The sequence below is a fragment of the Canis lupus genome, chromosome X, assembly GCF_048164855.1.
Source record: "Canis lupus baileyi chromosome X, mCanLup2.hap1, whole genome shotgun sequence".
Classification (NCBI taxonomy): domain Eukaryota; kingdom Metazoa; phylum Chordata; class Mammalia; order Carnivora; family Canidae; genus Canis; species Canis lupus.
In genome coordinates, this window is record NC_132876.1 from 79,772,798 (window position 1) to 79,795,138 (window position 22,341).

At 46.9% G+C, this 22,341-nt stretch overlaps 3 protein-coding genes across 13 annotated transcripts in view; 2 read left to right on the forward strand and 1 right to left on the reverse strand.

Moving 5' to 3' along the window:
• The first annotated feature begins 842 nt into the window (after positions 1-842).
• Positions 843-3,348, forward strand: HSD17B10 (hydroxysteroid 17-beta dehydrogenase 10). Its single transcript, XM_072815228.1, has 6 exons — positions 843-1,092; positions 1,444-1,608; positions 2,231-2,395; positions 2,495-2,623; positions 2,706-2,814; positions 3,021-3,348. The coding sequence occupies exons 1-6, from the start codon at positions 1,066-1,068 to the stop codon at positions 3,209-3,211; spliced, it is 786 nt and encodes a 261-aa protein (XP_072671329.1). The 5' UTR covers positions 843-1,065; the 3' UTR covers positions 3,212-3,348.
• Positions 3,349-3,494: 146 nt separating this feature from the next.
• RIBC1 (RIB43A domain with coiled-coils 1) lies at positions 3,495-20,959 on the reverse strand. Of its 5 annotated transcripts, none has more exons than XM_072815225.1 (8): positions 20,935-20,959; positions 19,787-19,889; positions 12,760-12,876; positions 11,320-11,401; positions 10,771-11,115; positions 4,661-4,779; positions 3,834-4,240; positions 3,495-3,724 (listed from the first exon to the last, which is right to left on the reverse strand). In XM_072815225.1, the coding sequence occupies exons 3-8, from the start codon at positions 12,874-12,876 to the stop codon at positions 3,643-3,645; spliced, it is 1,152 nt and encodes a 383-aa protein (XP_072671326.1). In that variant the 5' UTR covers positions 19,787-19,889; positions 20,935-20,959; the 3' UTR covers positions 3,495-3,642. The 5 variants fall into 5 exon arrangements, with proteins under 5 accessions (XP_072671326.1, XP_072671325.1, XP_072671327.1 ...); XM_072815224.1 differs by lacking the exon at positions 20,935-20,959 and adding an exon at positions 20,101-20,356; XM_072815226.1 differs by lacking the exon at positions 20,935-20,959 and adding an exon at positions 20,215-20,353 and having other exon boundaries at positions 3,834-4,228.
• The window catches only part of SMC1A (structural maintenance of chromosomes 1A), a 48,816-nt gene continuing 46,984 nt past the window's right edge, over positions 20,510-22,341 (forward strand). For all 7 annotated transcript variants that reach the window (XR_012026063.1, XR_012026062.1, XM_072815217.1 and 4 more), the window contains exon 1: positions 20,510-20,731. Coding sequence is in view for 5 of the 7 variants with exons in the window: in XM_072815217.1 (XP_072671318.1) it covers positions 20,623-20,731 (109 nt within the window). In the remaining 2 variants the exon portion in view is untranslated. The remainder of the gene's footprint in view (positions 20,732-22,341) is intronic.

The window sequence follows — 22,341 nt, forward strand, 5'->3', positions numbered from 1 at the left end:
TATTTATCTACTCATGAGAGACAGAGAGGCAGAGACATAGGCCTCAGAGGGAGAAGCAGGCTTGCTGCAGGAAGCCCAATGCAGAACTCTATCCCAGAACTCCGATCCCACAACTCCGGGATCACACCCTGAGCCGAAGGCGGTTGCTCAATCACTAAACCACCCAGGCATCCCTCAAGATTCTAATTGGGATGCTGGTTGAAAGATGTTCCAGGATGACCAAAGACCTGAAACTAAAGTGACAGTGTCTGGTTGAGGTCCAGTCAGCAACGTGTGATTAATGTGGGCTTTGGGATGTAAAATAGGTTTGACACAGGGGACAGTAGCAAAGGCTGAATTGATGAACAATGTTTTTGTTTCTCTGTTTATGCCTCTCTGGGCTTATGCGTCTCAACAGCTCTGTCTCAGAATGTCTGTCTCCCAGCTTCTCTGTCTCTTAGTGGTTCCCCATATCCATATCTGTGATCCTGTCTGGCATCTGTTTCTCTGATCTCTTCCTTAACATATTTCTCTTCAGTGGCTCTCAGAATCTCCATCTTTGGCTATCCGTGTCTGTCTCAGAATTTAGTTCTCTGCCCCTTCCTTTGTCTGTGTCTGTACTGTAATTACCTTTTTCCCCCAACTGAAGTGTGTCCTTCTGTAAAGCACGAACCTTTTAGTATTCCTCTTGGTATCGTCCCCAGGGACCCGCACAGAGCCTGGCATATAGGAGTCTCTCATATGTTTATGCTTGAATGAAGGCTTTTTCTGAGAGGTAAGGAAAACTCCCAATCTCCTGTCCGCCTACTTCCCGCAGAGCTGGCCGCCTGCCCAGAAACTAGGCTGACAGTCGGGCGGAGAGGGTGGTTGCCATTGTGCGGCTGCTACGGAGTTCTTACCCCAGGTGAAAGAACTCTGGAGGCACCTCGCCGAAGCCTCGCCCTCTGGGCTGCGGCGGCGAGCAGCCGACGCCACGCCCCGGAGTCTGGCGCAGCGGCCCGCCCCCTCGCCCGCCCCGCCACACGCCTCTGCGTCGGCCAATCTGCGCCTGCCCCACCGCCCTGCCCGCGGAGAGTTCGGAGCAAAATGGCTGCGGCCTGTCGGGGCGTGAAGGTAGTTGGGACTTCGCATCTACTGGCTGGTCCGCTGCGCCTGCTGGGACCACGCGGCCGTGGCTCTAGGGGGTAGAGATCGGTGCTGGGAGAAAGGGTCACACTTGTCTAGGCCTGCTAGTGCGGCGGTTGGGCTCGGGAGGTGAAGGTCAACTCTCCTACGCATATGTGTGTGGGGTGACTGGATGGGCTGTCTGGGGATGAGACACCCAGAGGTCCTATTCTGAAGGAGAGGAAACACACCTGGGTCACCCCGGGGAGCCTCCGTTGCAGAAGCCTGGAGAACAAACAGGCAGATGAAAGGGTGGGGTTGGTCTGCATCGAGTACCGTTGACCGTTCCTTTCTTCACAGGGCCTGGTTGCTCTAGTAACCGGAGGAGCCTCTGGTTTAGGTCTGGCCACGGCAGAGCGACTGGTGGGGCAAGGGGCCACTGCTGTGCTTCTGGACCTGCCCAACTCTGATGGCGAGGTACAAGCCAAGAAGTTGGGGAAGAACTGCACCTTTGCCGCAGCTGATGTAAGTGTGAGCATGAGGTCACTGAAACTGGCCTGGGAACCCGTGGGGTCCCCTTCGGTAAGGGTCTGTGTGGACAGTGGACCCATCTCCTTGTCCCTTTTGGCCTGAGCCATCTGTCAAGCACTGTGGGAGCACCTGCAATAAGGAATGTACAAAGCCTGGAGCCACAGCAGTGGGGATGGGAATTGGATATATCAGAATCTCGCGGAGGGGGTATGTATAGTTTGAAAATGCATATTGTGCCCTATAATTTTGTATTTACAAAGTTGAAAATTTTTTTATGAGGCTACGGAAAGCAAGCTTGGTGAAATCATCTTGGAAAGTCGAGGTACAAAAAAAACCAGTTCATCATCATAATAATTCTTGAAACTGCTCTGGTCTACAGAAATCTCCAGGGGTATGTGAATTTATCGAAACAGGATATAGATTTGAAAAATGTGACACTGCTCTACAGTATCTCACATTTTCACTTTTGCCCCACTCTCATGTTTTCTTTTGGCCTCCTCCTTGCTTACAGAATTCTGTTGTTACTCAAAGACTGGACTTGCTCTCCCCTTGCCCAGGTTTAGTGGTGAGTGTGTGTGCTGGGAGATGAATACCTTCTCCACTTCTCCCTTTGAAGGTGACCTCAGAGAAGGACGTGCAAGCAGCCCTGACTCTAGCAAAAGAAAAGTTCGGCCGTGTGGATGTGGCAGTCAACTGTGCAGGTATTGCAGTGGCCATCAAGACATACAACTTAAAGAAGAATCAGGCCCATACCTTGGAGGACTTCCAGCGAGTTCTCAATGTAAGGCCTCTGAGGGCTGTAAGAGGTATTTGGCTGTGGGTGCCCCCAAAGATTTTAGGGGACAAATGGTCCTACACCATGTCTCTTCTGGTCTTTCAGGTGAATCTCTTAGGCACCTTCAATGTGATCCGCCTGGTAGCTGGTGAGATGGGCCAGAATGAACCAGACCAGGGAGGCCAACGTGGGGTCATCATCAACACTGCCAGCGTGGCTGCCTTTGAGGGCCAGGTGTGTGGGTAGGGGTTATGGCTTGTGCCTCTTTGGTGACTTGTTAGGGCCCTTCCATGTATGACCTCTACTCCTTCCCCAGGTTGGACAAGCTGCATACTCTGCTTCCAAAGGGGGCATAGTGGGCATGACCCTGCCCATTGCTCGGGATCTGGCTCCTGTGGGCATCCGAGTGATGACCATTGCTCCAGGTAGACATATTCCCTCCCTGCCACACCTGGTATAGGGTAGGTAGGATTCATGGGCAGTTGAGAGGACGGAAAGTATCTCCCGGCTAAGCAGCAGTAGCCTTCCATTTCTGGGCATCGGGAAGTACCCGATGGTAGAGCTAAAGTGAGAAGGGACCAGGGAAATAAGAAAGGAAGGATGAGCCTCTGACTCCGACTGTCTTGCCTAGGCCTATTTGGCACCCCGCTGCTGACCAGCCTCCCAGAAAAAGTGCGCAACTTCTTGGCCAGCCAAGTGCCCTTCCCCAACCGACTGGGTGATCCCGCTGAGTATGCTCATCTGGTACAAGCCATCATCGAGAATCCATTCATCAACGGAGAGGTCATCCGGCTGGATGGGGCCATCCGCATGCAGCCTTGAAGGCAAGGGGCAGAGAAAACATGTGCCCTTCTTTTCTTGCTTCCCTTGGAGTACTGTACTACAGCTTGGGAGGAAGTCCAGTAGCCATCTTGTAACTGCTCAACACTCTGTGCCTAATAAAGTCTCTCTTTCTCACAGGGAGTGGGTAACGCTGTGTGCTGGGGAAACTGGCATGGGGAAGTCAGGTGAATGGGTGAAGACTAACAGGGTCAGATGCAGGCCTAGGGGTTGGGTGGGAAAGGCAGCACCTCATACCTTTTGTGTCCCATTACAACACATGGCCTTGATGTTAGTAATAACTTTATTATCTAGGGCCAAAGGCAGGGATAGTGGGGGAATGGATTTGGGAAGGGAGTCTGCAGCCTCTTCCTCTCTGACTCCCAGCTTTCATGAGCTCAGTGAGGGAGAAGAGAATGATGGTCATTTGGAGCTCAGCGGCTGCTGGTGTTGAACTGCAGGTGATATTGGGTTGTAGGCTGATTGGTGTAGATTATGGAATTCAGATAATTCTGCCTGTGAAAGAAGTTCAGAGGCCTCTGATGCTGATGAACTTTTCCTCTCCCTCTGGCCCTTCCCATCCCTCCCTTGGCATTCATCCATGTCCCCCACCCCTAGAACTTACTGGGCTTTTTGCTCCATAGCCAGCTGCTGATTGAAAGACCCCAGACCCCTTCGAAATTCAGCACAAAGTTCCCTCTCCTGCTCTTCTAACTCCATTGCTGCCTGGGCTGAGTGCAAGGCCTGGTTTTCCCATTTGACATCCAGTGCTTGTTCGGCCTGGCGCTGTGCCTCCTTTTCGTGGCGTTGCACCTCCTGGACTTTCCTGATGGCAGTTCTCTGCTCTGGAGTCATGCCCTTCCAACAATAGGGCAAGACCCGGTGGGGAGCCACTGGGTGCTGAGCAACCTGAGGGTTCTCAGTCAGTAGGTCACTCGTGATCTGGTTCTGGATCTCCATGAAATTGGCCTCCTGTTCACGCTGATGCTCACGGCGCTGCCGTTCAGCCAGTTCAGCTGCCTGGTGGGGCCCCTGAATATGAGCATTTGGGTGCCCAACTTCAGGGAACTCTCAGTCACAGGGGAGGGGAAGACATGGCCCTACTCTCCTCCGTCTTTGGGAGAGAGGGAACAGATCTTGCCTGGCCTTTGAATGACCTAACATGGGGGAAGCGGAATGGACAGGGAACTTCCTGCCCTCTGGAAACCCTTAGACTGAGTGGCTGGGGAAGGGAAGGTGATGTTCTGTTCTCCGGTCATCCTGAATCTGGATGTGGGGAAGAGCATCTTCTGTCCTCAGAGGGTCCTTAGGTGAAAGGAGATACCCTCAGGTAGATGAAGGGGCTGGTGCTGATTCAAGAAAGGTTGTGTGGGCAAAGACATGGCTAAGTTCCCCAGGGCTTTGTTCAAGGGGTTGGGGAGAGCCCGGTATACTGAGTGGCTCAGGCCATACCTGGGCTTTGTTGGCATTGGCCATGGCAGACATCATGGCCACACGGCAGGACTCCTCTAGCTTGGCCAACTGGGTGGCCCGCATGTCCATGGCTAGGCGCAGCTGGTCATTGAGCATATCTACACAGAAAAATATGGCCAGGCACTATAGTGGCCTGCTCCATTCCTGGTTCACTCATTCAGCCATTTGTTCAACAAGCTTGGTAGATGTGTGGATGTGTATGTTTGGGAGGAGAATGTTCTAATTGTAGGATGTGGAAGGAGTTACTTTTGGGGGCTTAGGGATAGCCACAGTAGCAGCAACAAGGATTTCTCAAGTGCCTAAATGAAAGATGCAGGGAGATGGATCAAACATAGATCATACCACAATGTAGGAAGGGCAATGAAAGAGGTGTATACAGGGCATTAATGAGAGCTTTGTGAGGAAGGTGAGAGGAAGACCTCCAGGAGGAGGTGATCCTTGAAATGTGTGTTGTGTATAGAAAGAAAGAGCAAAGGGCATTCCAGGGCATGTTTTAGTCCAGCCACACCAGTCTCCTTGCAGTTTCTAGATCATGCCAGATACTCCTGCATCAGGGATTTGCAACAGATGTTATTCTTGGCTCATGTTTTCTCTTGCTTCCCCTAGGCCTTGCTCAAATATTGCCACTTCAGTGAGGCCTTCCCTGTGTCTCCTACCTAAAATTGCAACCTTCCTGTCCCCAATATTTATCCCCCTTCCCTGATTTTTCTCCCTACAATTTGTCACCATCCCATATACTCAACATTTCAGTTATTTTGTCTATTGCCTGTCTCTCTCCTCAATAGAAAGTAACATTGTTGAGGGCAGGGATTTTGTCAGTTTTATTTACTACCATGCCCAGCACCCAGATCAGAGCCTGGCACATAGTAGGTGCTCAATAAATATTTGTCAAATGGATGAAGGAAATCAAGACACCGTATGGTCTGTGTCTGAAACTATAATTAATCTGCTCTTGCTGGAGCATAAAATGCAAGTGGCTAGGGAACTTTGCAGGGGTGAGATAAAGGGCCAGAAACTTGCCCTGTAGGTGGTGGAAAAATGGAAATATTTTAAGTAAGGGGGCAACACAGATTTATATTTTAGAAAGCTCCTTCTGGGGGCCAATATAGAAAACAGTCAGGCTGGTGGGAGACAATGGAGGTAGCGAAGCCATCTTGGAGGGCTTAAAGCAGGCCAAATATATAGAACGTTACATCAGCAGTACTGATGAGAGAGTAAAGACGTGGGGAGATTTGGATGCTTCATAGGGTCCTGGCTTGGATACGTGGATGCCATGGTGTGGCCACCACAGGAAGTAGAAGATACAGAATGAAGTACATGGATGAATTCTGTTTAGGAAGCTGAGTTGAAGGTAGTCAGCAGGCATCTGGCTATCTGGTTTTGTGGGTAGAGAGTCCTCAGCACAGAGGTGGTGGGTGATGTGGCAGCTGAAACCAGGACAAGGGCCAGGGGCACCTGCAGTAAGTATGCAGGGTAGGGAAAGCAGTGTGACATAGACCGAGTCTCAAGAAAGGAGCAAGGGAAAAGGAGCCCACAAAGGGCAGATACACAGAAGGAATGGCCAGAGAGCCAGAGAGCTAATAGCAGGATGTACTATGACAGAAGCCAAGGAAGAGAGAGGATTAAGAAGGATGTGATCAGAGTCAAGGGTGGCAAGAATGGTCCAGTCAAGGAGGAAAGACTTAACTAGAGTCTCTGGTACTTGATAATACAAAGGCATTGGTGATTTTAGTAAGAGTAGTGTCAGTGAAGTTGGGTGGGGAGAAAGGAGATCTCGGGGTTGTGGTGTAATGGAAAGGAAGAAAACACAGCAAGTGGAAGCAGATTTTTCAAAAAGTATGGCTGTAAAGGAAAACAGCTCACAGTATTCAGAGAAATCACAGGGTGCAAGGATGCTTTTTTTTTTTTTTTAAATATGGGTTAGACATAAGCATGTTTACAGCAGGCACAGAAGGGACCAGTGGAAGAGGAAACGTTGAAAACACAGGGCAGGGGATACTGTAAAGAGCACAGCCTGGGGGCAGGTGGAGGGAGGGACACGGATAATGGGGTCCAGAACATAGGCTTAAGGCTTAGCTTTGAAGAGGTCCAAGGAACAGATTTCAGAGGCTGGAGGGTGGCAGAGGTTAGGGAGGATGGATAGGGGTGTGTGGTTTCATTTCATTCCTCACTGCAACCCAGAGAGGAAAGGATCAGCACCATTTTTTAGGTGGAGACACTAAGAGGTCCAGAGGTGAAATAAAATGCCCAAGGTCACACAGTCAGCAAATAGTTGGTTGGGATTTGAATCCAGGTCTCTTGAGGAAATAGCCCATGCTGTTTTCATTATACAACATGTACCCTCCCTTGGTATCCTGCTGTTCCTGCTGCCTAGCTCTGCCTTCTCATACATCAGCCTGCTGCCATAGGGCAGCTGGCCCCATGGCGCCTCTGCAACTAGTCTGACAAAAGTCCCCAGATACTTTTAATTTCAAAATCCAATAGACAGGTTTCTGTTCCTACCTAAACTTCTCCAGAGCATTTGACATTATCGATGACTCCCATTCTGAGACTCTCCCTTAATCTCTGACCCTACTTTCTCATGGAGATTGAGAGAAGGCAAGTATGGTGTAGTGGCCAAGAATGTGGGCTCTGGAGCCAGTCTGCCTGAGTTTACTTTCCGCCTCCATCACCCACTAACTGTATGACTGGGCAAGTTACTTAACATCTCTGTTAAAGTTTGTTTCCTCCACTAACAATGGGGATAATAGTAGTGCTTGCCTCACGGAGTGGCGGGGAGGACTGCATGAGTTACTCTATGGTAGCAAGCTCAGCAAAGTGTCTGATACACAGTAAGTGCCCAGTAAAGGTTAGCTATTAGTATTTTATGCATCTTTTATCCTACCTCCCTGATCCCTTTATTATGCACTCCTTTTTCCTCTATCACTCCTTCACTCAAGATACATTTCCTGAGCACCCACTACATACGAGGCAGAGTATGTAAGTCACCAGAGTTGTTGTGGTTAATAAGATAGCTCTGACCTTTGTCCTCACAGAGTGCACTATTTTCCCAGGCTCCATCCAGGCTTAGTATTCTGCTCCTGTGCAAACCCTTCCCCGCCTGTGGGCCTCCAGATCTCTCCCTCCAGCCCAGACTGGCTATATGCCACCTTGGGATCATATAGCTACATGGCTGCCTGTTGGCCACTTCCTCTTGGCTGCAATAGTCTTCTATCTTATTTCTTTGCCTCTGGTCTTCCCCTGTAATCCAATTTCCACAATTGCTTGCGAAGTTTTATGTATAAAACACAAATCAGGGATCCCTGGGTGGCGCAGCGGTTTAGCGCCTGCCTTTGGCCCAGGGCGCGATCCTGGAGACCCGGGATCGAATCCCACGTCGGGCTCCCGGTGCATGGAGCCTGCTTCTCCCTCTCCCTGTGTCTCTGCCTCTCTCTCTCTCTCTGTGTGACTATCATAAATAAATAAAAATTAAAAAAATCTTTAAAAAAAAAACCCACAAATCATGTCACCCCGATACATAAAACCCTCCTGTGGCTCCTCCCTCCCCCAGTTAAAGCCAAAATCTGCACTATGGCCTAGAAGGCCCACTGGATCTAGCCCCTTCACCTCTCTGACCTCATTTCCTATCACTCTTCCCCTCACTTGGTCTACTTCAGCTACTCTGGCCGTACTGCCTTCCTCAAACATTCCAGACACCCTCTCTCCTGCCTCCAGGTCTTTGTACTAGTTACTTTCTCTACTTGTGACAGTTCTTCCCTCAGTTGTTTGCATTGCTCAATCCTTTATCTTCAGATCTGTATTCAAAGATGACCTCAGTGAGGTTTTCCTTATTTAAAATGGCAACTGTGCACCACTCTAAGTCCCCAAGTCCCCCCTTTTGTGCTTTATTTTTCTCCCTAGCAACCATCTTAATTACCTTATACAGTTGACCCTTGAACAATGCAGGGCTTAGGCACACCAATGTCCCCCGTGCCCCCTTGCACCCCGCCCTGCCTCCTACAGAGTCAAAAATCCACATGTAGCTTGAATCCCCCAAAACTTAACAACTCAGCCTCCTGCTGTTGTTGATCTTATCAGTAATGTAAAGTTGATGAACACATATTTTGTATATTAAATGTATTATATATTGTAGCCCTAAAATAAAGCTAGGGAAAAGTAAACGTTATTTTTTTTTTTTTTAAAGTAAACGTTATTAAGAAAATCTTAAGGGAGGGGTGGTGGGTAGCTCAGTTGGCTAAGCATCTGACTCTTGGTTTTGGCTCAGGTCATGATCTCAGGGTCCTGAGATGGAGCCCCACTTCGGGCTCTGAGCTCAGTGCAGAGTCTGCCTGTCCCTCTCTCTGCTCCTCCCCCTGCACTCTCTCTCTCTCTCTGGAAAAAATAAATAAAATATTTTTTTAAAAAAAGAAAACCATAAGGGAGAGAAAATATGTTTACAGTATTGTATTTAAAAAATTCCACATATAAGTGGACCTATGCAGTTCAAACCTGTGTTCAAGGGTCCACTGTATAGTTTACTATTTTATCTTGTTTATTTTCTGTTTGTCCCCATTAGAATGTGAACTCCATGACAGCAAGGATTTTTCTATTTTGTTCACTGTGCCAGGCACAAAATAGGTGGCTTAATATATGCCAAATATTGAAATAGTCTTGTCACTCTGCTTAAAACCCTTAAATGGTTACTCACTGTCTACATAATAAAGTCACAATTCCTTAGTTTGGCGTAGAAAATTCTTGCACATTTTCTCTTCCTCTAAGCCCTCAACCCTAGGCTGCACTAACATGAAACTGTTCACGCATCCTACACTCTTGGACTATTCACAACCCCAGTTCTCTACCTCTTCCTGCCCCTTTTCTTGTTCCCTTACCCTGCCTTGGAAAAATTGTACCCAACTTTCCAAAACTGATTCCTGATAGCTGACTTGTGCTACCTCCCCATCCTGCCTCCCTTTCCTTGTGAGAATTGACCACTCCCATGTTGATGTTCCCTCCATGTCCTATATACACTTATATCACAATACCTACCACTGTTAAAGCATAAATATTTGCTGATGAATAACTTGTGCATGTTATCTTTTCCTCTTCAACTAAACTGATTTTTGGGGTGCCTGGGTGGCTCAGTCCGTTAAGTGTCTGCCTTCAGCTTAGGTCATGATTTAGGGTCCTGGGATTGAGCCCTGTGTTGGGCTCCCTGCTTAGAGGGGAGTCTGCTTCTCCTTTTCCCTTTGCCACTTCCCCTGCTCGTGCTCTCTCTCTCTCAAATAATTAAAAAAATAAACTGTTTTTCTAGAAGGGGCATGGTTTCATGGGATCATGGAGGGCAGGGTGCTTGTCTTGTTTACTTTGGTCTCCAGTTGTTCATTTGACAATGATTTATTGAGCTCCTGACACCGTGGCAGGCTCTGTATGAGGCCACTGGGAGACAGGCGTAGAAAATTTGTCTTTAGTGAGCTGACATTTTGGAGAAAAGACAGACATTCCACAAATACTTTCAGAATTAGTGACATCCACGACAAGTGGTAAACTGAATAGGATGCTCTAACAGGGATGATTTGAAAGGTGAGCAGTACAAATAGGTAAGAGGTGATCCTTGCCCTTAAAGGGCTTACTCTAATAAAAAAGGAGGATGTGGTCATAGGCAGTGTCATAGTAATAGTAGCTACTGGTTACTGAGCACTGATGCTTGTGCTTTTCATACAGTATCTCATGTCATTCTTCTATGAGCTTTTTTTTTTTTCTATGAGCTTTTTGTGGCATGGATTATTATCCCCATTTTAAGGATGAGGAAGCTGAAGCACTAAGAAAATTCAATTGCCCAAACCAGGTGGTAAGTGGCAGAACCGATAGGTCTGTCTTCACTATGTTGCCTCCATATAATGGAATTTGAGGCTGAGTGGGTACTGATGGCTACACTGTCAGTTACTGAAGGAAATCAGGGAGTTTGGGGTCTGCTCAGTCTAACCTTTTGGCATCAGCTTTATGGGTCACTGGACCTCCCCACACAGTTCTGACCTTGTGGGTGCTGTACCTGGCTCAGAACAACTCCCCACTAGGCCCTAGGTCTCAGTCTGGAGTGCACGGCTACTAACCTGAACACTTCTCATCAACCTTGACTTGTCGTTGCTCCTGCAGTTGCCTCTCCAGGCTGTATTTGAACTGCTCCTGCTGCATTTTCAGGCATGCAGCCCTGTCCAGGTCCTCTCCAGCAAAGCACTGCAGGCTGGCTGGGCCATAGTAGGGGTCACTGTCACCGAAACGGCCTGGAAACTCCATGCAGAAACGGCCAGGATCCCAGAAGTCAAATTCTTGTCTGTTCTTGAGCTGCTGCTTTTGCTCCCGAAATTCCTGGACTTTCCTGGCCAGCCGACGTGTTCGTTCTGCCTGTTCCTTCTCTAGCATCTGGGCTACCAGATCATACTGCATCTGGTAGGTACCTGGGGGTGGTGGGCAGGGACATGGAGAAAGCCCCACAGAAGAGACAGAGCCCACTCTGCATGGCCTCTGCTCCAAAGGTCCATCTGGTTTGTCCCACCACACCCCAGGCCTCAGGCCCTACTCCAAGGCAGAACTGCCCTACCTCAGCCCACTCAGGCCCTTACACTATCCTTCTTAGCTTGCCCTGGGCCTTGGGCTTTTACCATAAGCTGCTTCCTTGCTCTGCTCTGTTGCCTCTCGAAGCTTTCGCTCTTCCACCTGGCTGTTGAGGGCTTTGACATCCACCTGATCCCAAAGAAATGAGGTAAATCAGGGTAGGGGACCAACAGTGGGTCTTGAATGCTCTAACACAAACTTCTCAGAATATACTTGCTTCAGAATTCTCCTATAGGTCCCCATTATACCTCCTGGAATATGTTCTACTATCTGAATATGGTTTGTAAGCCCCTCATTGGTCTAGTCTCTGTCTCTTTCTCTAGCTTTATCTCAGTACCTTCTTCTCTGACCCACCTTCAGGAGCTCTGTGCTTACAGTTCCCTGTACTTCTTAGGTTGTTTTGAATAAATAGCCTTTGCTCCAGCTGCTCCCTCCACTTGGAACTTTCTTCCTCTTTTTCCTAAACTCCTATTTATCCTTCAAGACTGGCTCAGGCTTCACCTTCCTGATTCCTTAGGCAGGTGCTACTCCCATAGAATCTAGGACCCACTATCCACATTATGTTGATGTTTGCCTCTGACAATGATCTCCCCCACCAGACTGTGAGCCTATTAAGGGCAGAGACTGGGCCTTAGCTTTGTGCCCTACTGCTCAATCAAGTTCTTGGCACAGAACAGATCCTGAGGAAATGCTTGCCAGCTGGATCTCAATCACACCACACATCTCTCAGCCAAATACTTACTTGTGTCAGGCACTATGCTCTGGTTTCCACAGCCACCACCATATGTTAATATTCACTTTTACACTTCCTTTATTTAGCTTCATTTTACTGAGGAGGAGCCTAGAGCTCAGAGAAGACAGGTGACTCATTCAAAGCCACATATCTAGTAAACAGCAGACCTCGCCCTTGAGGTAGGAGGTCTTTTCCAGGATACCATGCTGCAGCCCCCTGATCTCTATCCACCTACCCAGCAACCTATTTTTTCTAAAACTATCAATGTTTTCTGTTTATTTTGATTGTGATTCCTTTGAAACATTTCAAGATAGTGTAAAAGGGAATACAGTTTAGTGAAGAGTAAGTCCTTCCCATCTCTGTGTCTCAGCCTGGTTAACAGTTTCTTATGTAGCCTTCCAGACAGCACTTAGGCATACACAATACCAAATATTCTTTAGACATCTTTTGGCTCCGTGTTGCCTGTCTCTCAAGAACCAGGTCACTCAGCCCAGAGCTGACTGGAGGAGTAGGCTGTCACTGACTTCTCTTCCCCTGCACCCCTAGCCCTCTTCCTTCCCTCACCTGGTACTGGATGCCCTCTCTCCATCTCCTTCCTTTCCAGCTGGAGGGGCCACTCAAATCAATGAGGGCTGTAACAGACACTGCTACATTCCTCTATGGGTGCAGGAGTGAGGTGACCCCTGGTCCCAAGAAAGTCCCTGTTGAAAAAAAAAAAAAAAAAAAAAAAAGAAAGTCCCTGTTGCCTACTTACCCCCATGACTCGGGTCCGCACATTGAAGAATCGGCTCTGTCGATCTTTTTCTCGATTTCTTCTAGCCTCAATGGCCGCCACCTCCTTTGGATCTGGTGACACGTCTACCTTATACATCTGGAGTAAGAGTGGAGTGGAATGGCCAATCAGTGCTGACCACCATTCTTGACTACATCCCCACCTCTATTCCTTTCTCCCTACAGCAACTCACCAGTTGTTGATTCCTACTGATTTTACTTCCTGATGTATTTCATATCTGTGTCCTACATCTTTGCTGTCACGGCCCTAATTCAGGTCTCACAATCAGGTGCCAGACAATGTTCTCAGGAGCCTCAGTGGCCTCTCTTGCTCTCGTGTCACCCTGTCTATTCCTTTCTCTGCACTAGCTATCAGAGTGATCTTTCTGAAAGCAAATCTGACCATGGCACACCTCAGCTTAAAACCTTTAAAAGCGGGATGCCTGGGTGGCTTAGCGGTTGCATGCCTGCCTTCGGCCCAAGGCATGATCCTGGAGTCTCGGGATCAAGTCCTGCATCGGGCTCCCTGCATGGAACCTGCTTGGGACGCCTGAGCGGCTCAGTGGTTGAGTGTCTGCCTTTGGCTCAGGGTGTGATCCCAGGGTCCTGGGATCAAATCCCGCATCAGGCTCCCTGCATGGAACCTGCTTCTCCTCCCTCTGCCTGTGTCTCTGCCTCTTTCTCTGTGTCTCTCATGAATAAATAAATAGAATCTCTTTTTAAAAAAACCCAACAACCTTTAAAAGCAACGAGGCACCTGGATGGCTCAGTCAGTGGAGCATGGGACTCAATTTCAGGGTTCTAAGTTCAGGCTCCATGTTCGGTGTAGAGATCGCTTAAAAATAAAAAATCTTTTTAAAGAAACCTTTAAGAGCATCTTTAGGGGCACCTGAGTGGCTTAGTCAGTTAAGTGTCTGCCTTTGGCTCAGGTCATGATCTTGGGGTCCTGAGATCTGGCCAGCATTGGGCCCCCTGCTCAGCAGGGAGTCTGCTTCTTCCTCTTTCTCTGCCCCACACCCCTGGTTATGCTCTCTCATAAATAAATAAATAAATAAATAAATAAATAAATAAATAAATAAATAAATAAATAAATAAAATCTTTAAAAAAAAAGAGCAAATGGGGGACGCCTGGGTGACTCAGTGGTTACGCATCTGCCTTCAGCTCAGGTTGTGATCCTGGAGTCCTGGGATCAAGTCCCACATCAGGCTCCCTGCACGGAGCCTGCTTCTCCCTCTGCCTATGTCTCTGCCTCTCTCTCAATGGGTCTCTCATGAATAAATAAAATCTTTTTTTAAAAAGTGTAAATGGCTTTAAAGCAGATGGCTCCCCAGTATTTATAAAGTCTAACCCCCTTTGCCAGATTTATAAGTCTTCATGATTTGACCCTTGCTCACCTTTCCAAGTCTCAAAAACTTATTTACAACTCTTCCCCCATTCACATTACACTCGATTTGGTTTTCCCCGTTTCAGTAAATGGCACCACTATTTCCTATTTGTTACTTATTCTTTAGTCAAGTAAAAGGCTAGAAGGCTTAAATTTGCCTGTGTTCTTTCATATTTTGGGAAGCCCAGTTTTGGCATGTGAGCCAGCCAAAGTCACAGCCAAAAACATTTTTGCAAACATAAATGTGATCGTGTCTCTCACCTGCTTAGAATCCTCCATTGGCTTCCCACTGCACTTAGAATCAGATCCAAACTCCTTACCATGGGTTTGAAGTTCCGGCTCCCGCACAGCTTTCTAATTCATCCTACATCAGTCTCCCTCACTTGCGGTCATACAGGCACACTGGCCTCCTATCAAGTCCTTCAACACAACAACTGTTCCTACCTCAGGGTCTTTGTATATGGTGTTTCTTTGTTTAGAATACCATTCCTGAACTTCTCCTATAGCTAGTTCTGATCCTTTTATAATTCTTATTTTTTAAAAGATTTTATTTATTTGAGACAGAGGGAGACAGAGTGAGCGCATGAGTGGGGTGGCAGGTGTGCAGAGAGGGAGAAGCAGACCCTCCACTGAGCAGGGAAGGGCTCCATCACAGGACCCTGGGATCATGACCTGAGCTAAAGGCAGATGCTTAACTGACTGAGCTACCCAGATACCCATGATCCTTTATTTTTAAAAAATTGTTACTGAATAATTTGATATATACAGAATATATATAACCTATATGCAAGTTAAGAAACATGATAAAAGAGACCCATGAACCAACTCCCCACCTTAAGAAATAGAACTCAATCAATATTCTTAAAGTATCTTATGTCTCTTTTCCCTCATCCTTACCCTAAGAGATAACCATCATGCAAATGTTAGCATTTGCTTACTAATAGGCATTAACATACTGTGTATGTATATGATTCCCTGGACAATATTTTGAAACATTCTCTTGTTTTGGAACTTGATAATGTATCATATAGTGTGCATTTTTTTCTTCATCTTACTTTTTTAACTCATGTTCATTCTATCATTTAACAAATTGTTGTGGATTTCCTACTGTCAGACACTCCTATAAGGAGCTGGGAGACATCAAAGAACAAAACCGACGAGAATCTGAGTCTTCTGTGGAGGTTACTTTTTAGTGGGGGCAGGGAGACAATAAACAGTATGCTGAAGAGTTTGTAAGAAGATGATATGTGCTATGGGGGAAAAGATAGAGCAGGATAAAGGGAACTGGAGTGCCAAGGACATGGGGCGTATTGCCATTTTATTTTTTTAAAAGATTTTATTTATTTATTAATGGGAGACAGAGAGGGGAGAGAGAGAGAGAGAGAGAGAGAGAGAGAATTTATTTATTAAAAAATAATTTTAATTATTTATTAAAAAATAATCATTTTATTATTTTTTAAATGATATTTATTTATTTTCAAAGTAAGCTCTATGCCCAACATGGGGCCTGAACTCATGACCCTGAGATTCAGAGCCACATGCTCTACTGACTGAGCCAGTCTGGTGCCCCTTCACTTTATCATTATTTTATGGAAATTTTATGGTTACAGTGGATACATAAAAAGGAATATGGTTAACACACATGTAGACACAGGCAGAGGGAGAAGCAGGCTCCATGCAGGGAGCCTGATGTGGGACTCTGTCCCAGGTCTCCAGGATCAGGCCCTGGGCTGAATGTGGCGCTAAACCGCTGAGCCACCTGGGCTGCCCCGTATTGCCATTTTAAATGTGGAAGCCAGGGAAGGCATAGTTGAAAAGGTAATATTTGAGCAAATACTTGGAAGGTGAGGGAGTCACCTATGCGGGTATCTAGGATGAGAGCACTCCAGGCAGAGGGGACAAACACAGAGGTCTTATGGTGGACACAAAAAGGCACACACTCAGGGGAACAACAGGGAGGCAAGTGAGTGCAGGAGAGGTAGGTAGGAAATGATATTAGAGAGATAACAGGAGGGCACAGAGCATGTAGAACTGTGTAGAACATTGTTAAAGGCTGTGGCTTTTACTCTGAATGGGCAGCCACTGGAGGGTTTTGAGCAGTGGGAATGATGTGCTCTGCCTTTGGTTTTTAAAGAATTATGTCTGGCTGCTGTGTAGATAGACTGAGGGGACCAGAGGCAAGGCTAGAAGCAGGGAGACTAGACAGGAGGTGACTGCAGTTGTCCAGGCAAGAGGTGATGCTGAATCATGTCAAGTTTGTAGCAGCAGAGAGTGAGAAGTGGTCAGATTCTGGATATATGTCAAAGGCAGAGCCAATAGGACTTCCTGTTAGATTAGATGTGCAGTATAAAAGCAGTATTAAGAATGATTTCAAAGATTTGAGCTGGGGTAACCCGAGGGATGGAGTTGCTATCAACTGAGTAGTCTGTGTAGCAAGAACAGTATGGGATGGAGGCAGGGGGAGGATCAAGAGATCAGTTTTGGAAATGTTGAGTTTGAGAGGTCTGTTAGATATCCACTGATAGCACACAGACGGTATGGTGAATTTTATTATTGTTCAAAAAGATCTGCTGCTCCTCCCTGCAGAAGGCTTATTCATCCATATCTCATTGCCCTCAAGGTTAGCCACGTGGTTGGTTTTGCCCTCTGCAATGGGAAAATTGACACATGCTAGTCCCAAACAGAACTAAGAGCCATTATGTGATTGCCCTCCACTTTTTCCTCTTCGCTCTCTGCTAAGCGAAGTCTTAGCAGAAGACATTGAGTCTGGCAATGTCCCATGTAAGGGCTTCTCCTTCAGCGTTGATTCTGGAATGATGACGTAGAGCAGAGATGTAGCCAACCCACATCAGACAAGCATGGGTGAGAAATCCTTGTTTTTCTAAGCTGCAGAGATTTGGGGGTTGTTTGTAACCTCAGCACAATTCAGCTTATCCTGACTGATACAAAGGAATTTTTGAAAAAGATTCTCTTTATTTATTCATGAGAGACACACACACACAGAGACAGAGACAAAGGCAGAGGGAGAAGCAGGCTCCCTGCAAGGAGCCTGATGTGTTGAGCCACCAGGTGTCCCTGATACAAAGGAATTTAAAGCTTTGAGGCTGTAAGAGATCTCTGAGTCAGTGTAGATGGGTAAGAATGCCCCAGGGGAGATGGGGAAAGGAGGAGTCAGCACTGGAGGCAAAGGTTGAGCGTCTGGTGAGGCGGGAGGAAAACCATAATTGTGGTGTCTGAGAAGCTTTTGGGAGAGAGTGAGCAACTGATGATATGTCAAGAGGAGGGCTGAGAACTGACAGGTTTAGTAATGTGAGGGTTGCTGATGACCTTAACATTTTTGGTGGGGTTTTGGGGATAAAAACCTGACTGAAGTAAGCTCAAGAGAGACTAGGACTCCGCAACACAAACAACCCAGTTTATAATTATTGTTAATTGCAAAAGAGGGAGGAGGAACCTGTAGATTAAAGAAATATATATACAGGTGGGAAAGTTTCCCTAGCATATACCTAGGAGTGCAAGTGCTGGTCATAAGTCAAAGGCAGGGATCCCTGGGTGGCGCAGCGGTTTAGCGCCTGCCTTTGGCCCAGGGCGCGATCCTGGAGACCCGGGATTCGAATCCCACGTCGGGCTCCCGGTGCATGGAGCCTGCTTCTCCCTCTGCCTATGTCTCTGCCTCTCTCTCTCTCTCTCTCTCTCTGTGTAACTATCATAAATAAATAAATAAATTTAATTAAAAAAAATAAGTCAAAGGCATATTTAACTTTACAAGATAACACTAAGTTGTTTTCCAAGGAGATTATACCAATTTACACTTCACTCAGGTATATAAAAACTCCAGCTACTTTATATCCTCAGCAATACTTGGTATGGCAGACTTTAAAATTTTTGCCAGTTTGTATTATAATTAACAATTATAATTAACAATCTTTATTGACATTATCATTATTGCTAGTGAGGTTGCACATCTTTTCACATGTGTTTTGGCCATTTTTGATTACTCTTCTGTGAAGTGCTCATTCATACCTTTTATTCATGTTTTTAAAAAATCAAGTTGCTTGTCCTTTTCTTATTAATTTTAGTTCTTTATTACTGACACACTAATCATTTCTTAGTTTAAATGTGGCAGACACCTCCAATTTGTGACTTTTCATTTTATTATTTTTAAAATGATATTTATTTATTTTCAAAGTAAGCTCTATGCCCAACATGGGGCCTGAACTCATGACCCTGAGATCCAGAGCCACATGCTCTACTGACTGAGCCAGTCTGGTGCCCCTTCACTTTATCATTATTTTATGGAAATTTTATGGTTACAGTGGATACATAAAAAGGAATATGGTTAACACACATGTAAGTTATGAAGCACAACAACAAAATGAACACCTGTAAACTCTCAGCAGAAGCCAGAAAATAAATTATCAAGCTTCTAGAGTTAGAAGCTTTCTGTGTGCACCCACCCATTTTTTCACTTTATGTTGTAACTTGGATGAATTTAAATGTAGTCAAATTCAGCAATCTTTTCCTTTAAGCTTAGAAGTTTTCATTATTTAAGAAATTCCCTGAGGTCATATTCTGCTATATATTCTAAAATGTCTAGAATTTTGCCTTTCTCATTTAAGTTTTTTTTTCTTTTTTTTTTTAAGTTTTTAATCCATTTGGAATTGCACTTTATATACAGTGTGAGAGGTAGGGATCCAATTTGATTTTTTTCCAAGTTTCATCTTTTTATTTATTTTTAAATATTTTATGTATTTATTCATAGAAATGCAGAGACAGAGAGAGAGAGAGAGAGAGAGAGAGGCAGGCAGAGACACAGGCAGGGGGAGAAGCAGGCTCCACGCAGAGAGCCTGACATGGGACTCGATCCAGGGTCTCCAGATCACGCTAAACCGCTGCACCACCTGGGCTGCCCCAAGTTTCATCTTTTTAAATGGAACACTAGTTCTTGTCAGTTATATGAGATTGCTGCCCTTTGATAATTTTGTCCCCTTAGCCTGATTGTGACTGTTTCTCCCAGTTGAATTCATTTATGGTTCCTCTACTAGATTCCATCAATCAAGCTTTCTTGCTTTCCTGGACTTGTCCTAAGACTTTTATACTCTTCCCAGCCTCCATACGTCATTTTAAAAATGGTTTCAGGAATAGCCATGGCAACCACCAGACCCTTTCCATGTCCAAGTCTAGGCACCAACCCCAACCTACTCACTCATTCCCATTTGTCACCACAATGTAAGGTCACTGAAGGGGAAGATTTTGCAGATATTTTAAGCTTCTTGGATTGCTAAGACCATGACCTTGTAATGAGCAGGTATAAGGTGATAGGAGGATGAAAGTATGAAGGAGAAGGATAGAAAATACGGGGACGAGAGAAGGGAAAGGGACAGAGGTGGCAGAGCATGGTGGGGGGAGGCAAAAAAAGGAAAGGGGAAGGAGAGCAACAGAACAGTAGACAGAGATGGAGGACGGAGAGCAAGAGAAGGGGAAGGAGGAAAGCAAGGAGGGGGGTTAGATGGAGAAGAGGAAATGGGATGGGGATGAAGCATGGAGGAGACAGATAAAATGGGGAGATAAGGGTGGAGAGCACTGGCTTAGGGACTGTGACTCCCAGGGGTTCACACGAAATACCTTTCTTAGCAACGAGTGTCAATTTTGAAGCTCCCAGCTCAAGCAGCCAACAAGTGGCTCAGGTCCAAGACTGTTCTTGGGCTACAGCAGCAGTCCCTGAGCTCTGCTTGGAGGAAAATGAGGGAGATGGATAAAGACAGTATCTCTGGCCGTAGCTTTCCTTACCCCATAGCGTTCCCCAGCCCGTAACCCAGATGCTCCAGAGTACCCTCATCTCCCTTCACATTCCATCCCCCTTCCCACCCCAACCCATCCCTACTCCCATTCCACTGCACTTCCAACCCTACTTCAACCTCTGCACGGTCTGAGCTCACCCAACACCGCGTCCTCCCGCTGGCCCCTCTGTCCTGGGGGTCCTTCCAATTCCCGACCCTGTTCTTGTTTGATCCTTCAGGCCGGCCAGGCTAAAGCCACAGCTAAGCTCCCACCTTCCTCTTGCCCTGGAGGGCATAACTCTGCTGTCACTTCTGTCTCAGCAAGGGTGGGCTCCAGTCCTGTCTGCTTCCTCGGATCTGAAAAGCTGCTGAGTCCGCCGTCACTGCCTCCTCTAAGGTTCGGTAGGCAGAGTCAGCCTTTTGCGTTGCCACGCAACAAGAAAGGGGGGGCGGGACCCAACTCTTGTTTCAAGCTCGCGCCCTGGCAACGGATCAACAAAACTTCCACGCCCCGCCCCTGGTTCCGCTCTCGCCGGAAGCCGGAAATCCCGTTAGGCCTGCACTTATTCTCGCGAGGTTTGTCCTACGCCCGGCCTGCACTGCGGTGTTTCCCGCGCGGGCTATCCCAGTTCCCGGGTGTACGGCGCGGCCTTTTGTACAGCCGCCGGCGCCGCCGCCGTCATGGGTTTCCTGAAACTGATTGAGATCGAGAACTTTAAGTCGTACAAGGGTCGGCAGATTATCGGACCGTTTCAGAGGTTCACCGCCATCATTGGACCCAATGGCTCTGGTGAGAAATAAACGGGGCTGCGGCCCTGCGCACGTCCCGGCCTGGACCCCCTAATCCGGCAGCAGAGTAGTACAACCCAACCCGTGCGACCTGAAATGTCGCGAACCCTTACAGGTTTTTTTCCCTCCTGAGCGGGTGCGGGTCGAACCCGCTTTCCCCGCTCGTGTGCTCTGACTCCAACCTCTTCCCCAAGTGTCACTTGCCTGCTCTCTGCGCGGCCCCCGCCCGGGAGCGAGTGGTACGGGCCGATCTGTACGTTACCCCGCCCACTGCCCCCTCCCGCCAAAAGTGGCGCGTCCGGAGTTGTCCGCCAGCTGCGGGCCGCGCAGTTACCCGCGGACTTGCTGCATCCGGCCACTTCCTCTGCCTTGTTTGAACTCTCCGGAAAGCGCGGGACCGCTGGTAGCCCTCCCAAAGCCTCCGGTCCCCAGCAGTACACTTCTCTTTCTGCCCAGCGCCCCCTCCCGCCTCACTTTGGTATGCTCCAATTCCTCCTTTTTTTTCACTCTCCTCCCAAGGCGGCACTTTTGAATTTCTGACTCAGCCCTCCTGTCTCCCGCGGGAGTGCTTGGGACGTCCGTCCTCCACCCCCATCTCAGAGATGGGAATGCTTCGAAATCCCCCCCTTTGCTATCACTGAAACCCTTTAAAGAACTCATTTGCTCGCTAAATTTATTGAATGCTTATTGTTTTATAAGTAGTTATTCAAGGTGCTATAGAAACAGCGGAGAATAGAGTAAGCCTTGCTCTCAGGGGACTTGCAATGGAAAGACAATAATAAAGGAGAAAATAATACAATTTTTTACTGTGATGAATGCTAGACAGGAAATTAAGTTGATGGAATACAGTGAGTTGAGTGGTGTCTTTAGAAAGAGTGGTTAGTAGATACTGTATTATATATTTGAAAGTTTCTGCGAGAATAGATTTTAAAAGTTCTCATCACAAGGGAAAAATTGTGAGGTGATGGATGTTAACTTACTGTGATAATCATTGCTTCATATATATAAATATGGAATCATTATGTTGTATACCTGAAACTAATACAGTGTTATATGTCAGTTATATCTCACCAAAACTGGAGGAGGGGAAAGGTGGTCAGGTCTTTCATAGCTTGACTCCTCATCTCTAAATGATAAACTATTGAGAGCTTGGGTGGCTCAGTTGGTTAAGTGTTTGGGACTCTTGATCTCAGCCCAGGTCTTTATCTCAGGGTCGTGAGTTCAAGACCCCTGTTGGGCTCCATGCTGGGCATGGAGCCTACTTAAAAAAAAAAAAAAAAAAGTAAATGATACACTATGGATTCCTCCCATCTACCCCCACAAGCAATCTGGAATCCTGCTGTGTTCCTCCGCCCTAGAGATGTTCTAGCTAAATCATTTCCTAAAATGAGGGGCTATCCTTATGACATAGCTCAAACTCATGAACCTTCCCTGGAGTTTTGCCTGTTTTTGGTGCTCTTTGTAGAGCAAGTTTTTTCAACAGCGCCACTGTTGACGTTTCTAAGATAACTCTTTGCTATGGGTTTCTTCCTGTACATTGTAGGATGTTTAGTGGCATCCTTGTCTTTTACAAACTAGGTGGTAGCTCCCCAGTCCCCAGGTGTGACAACC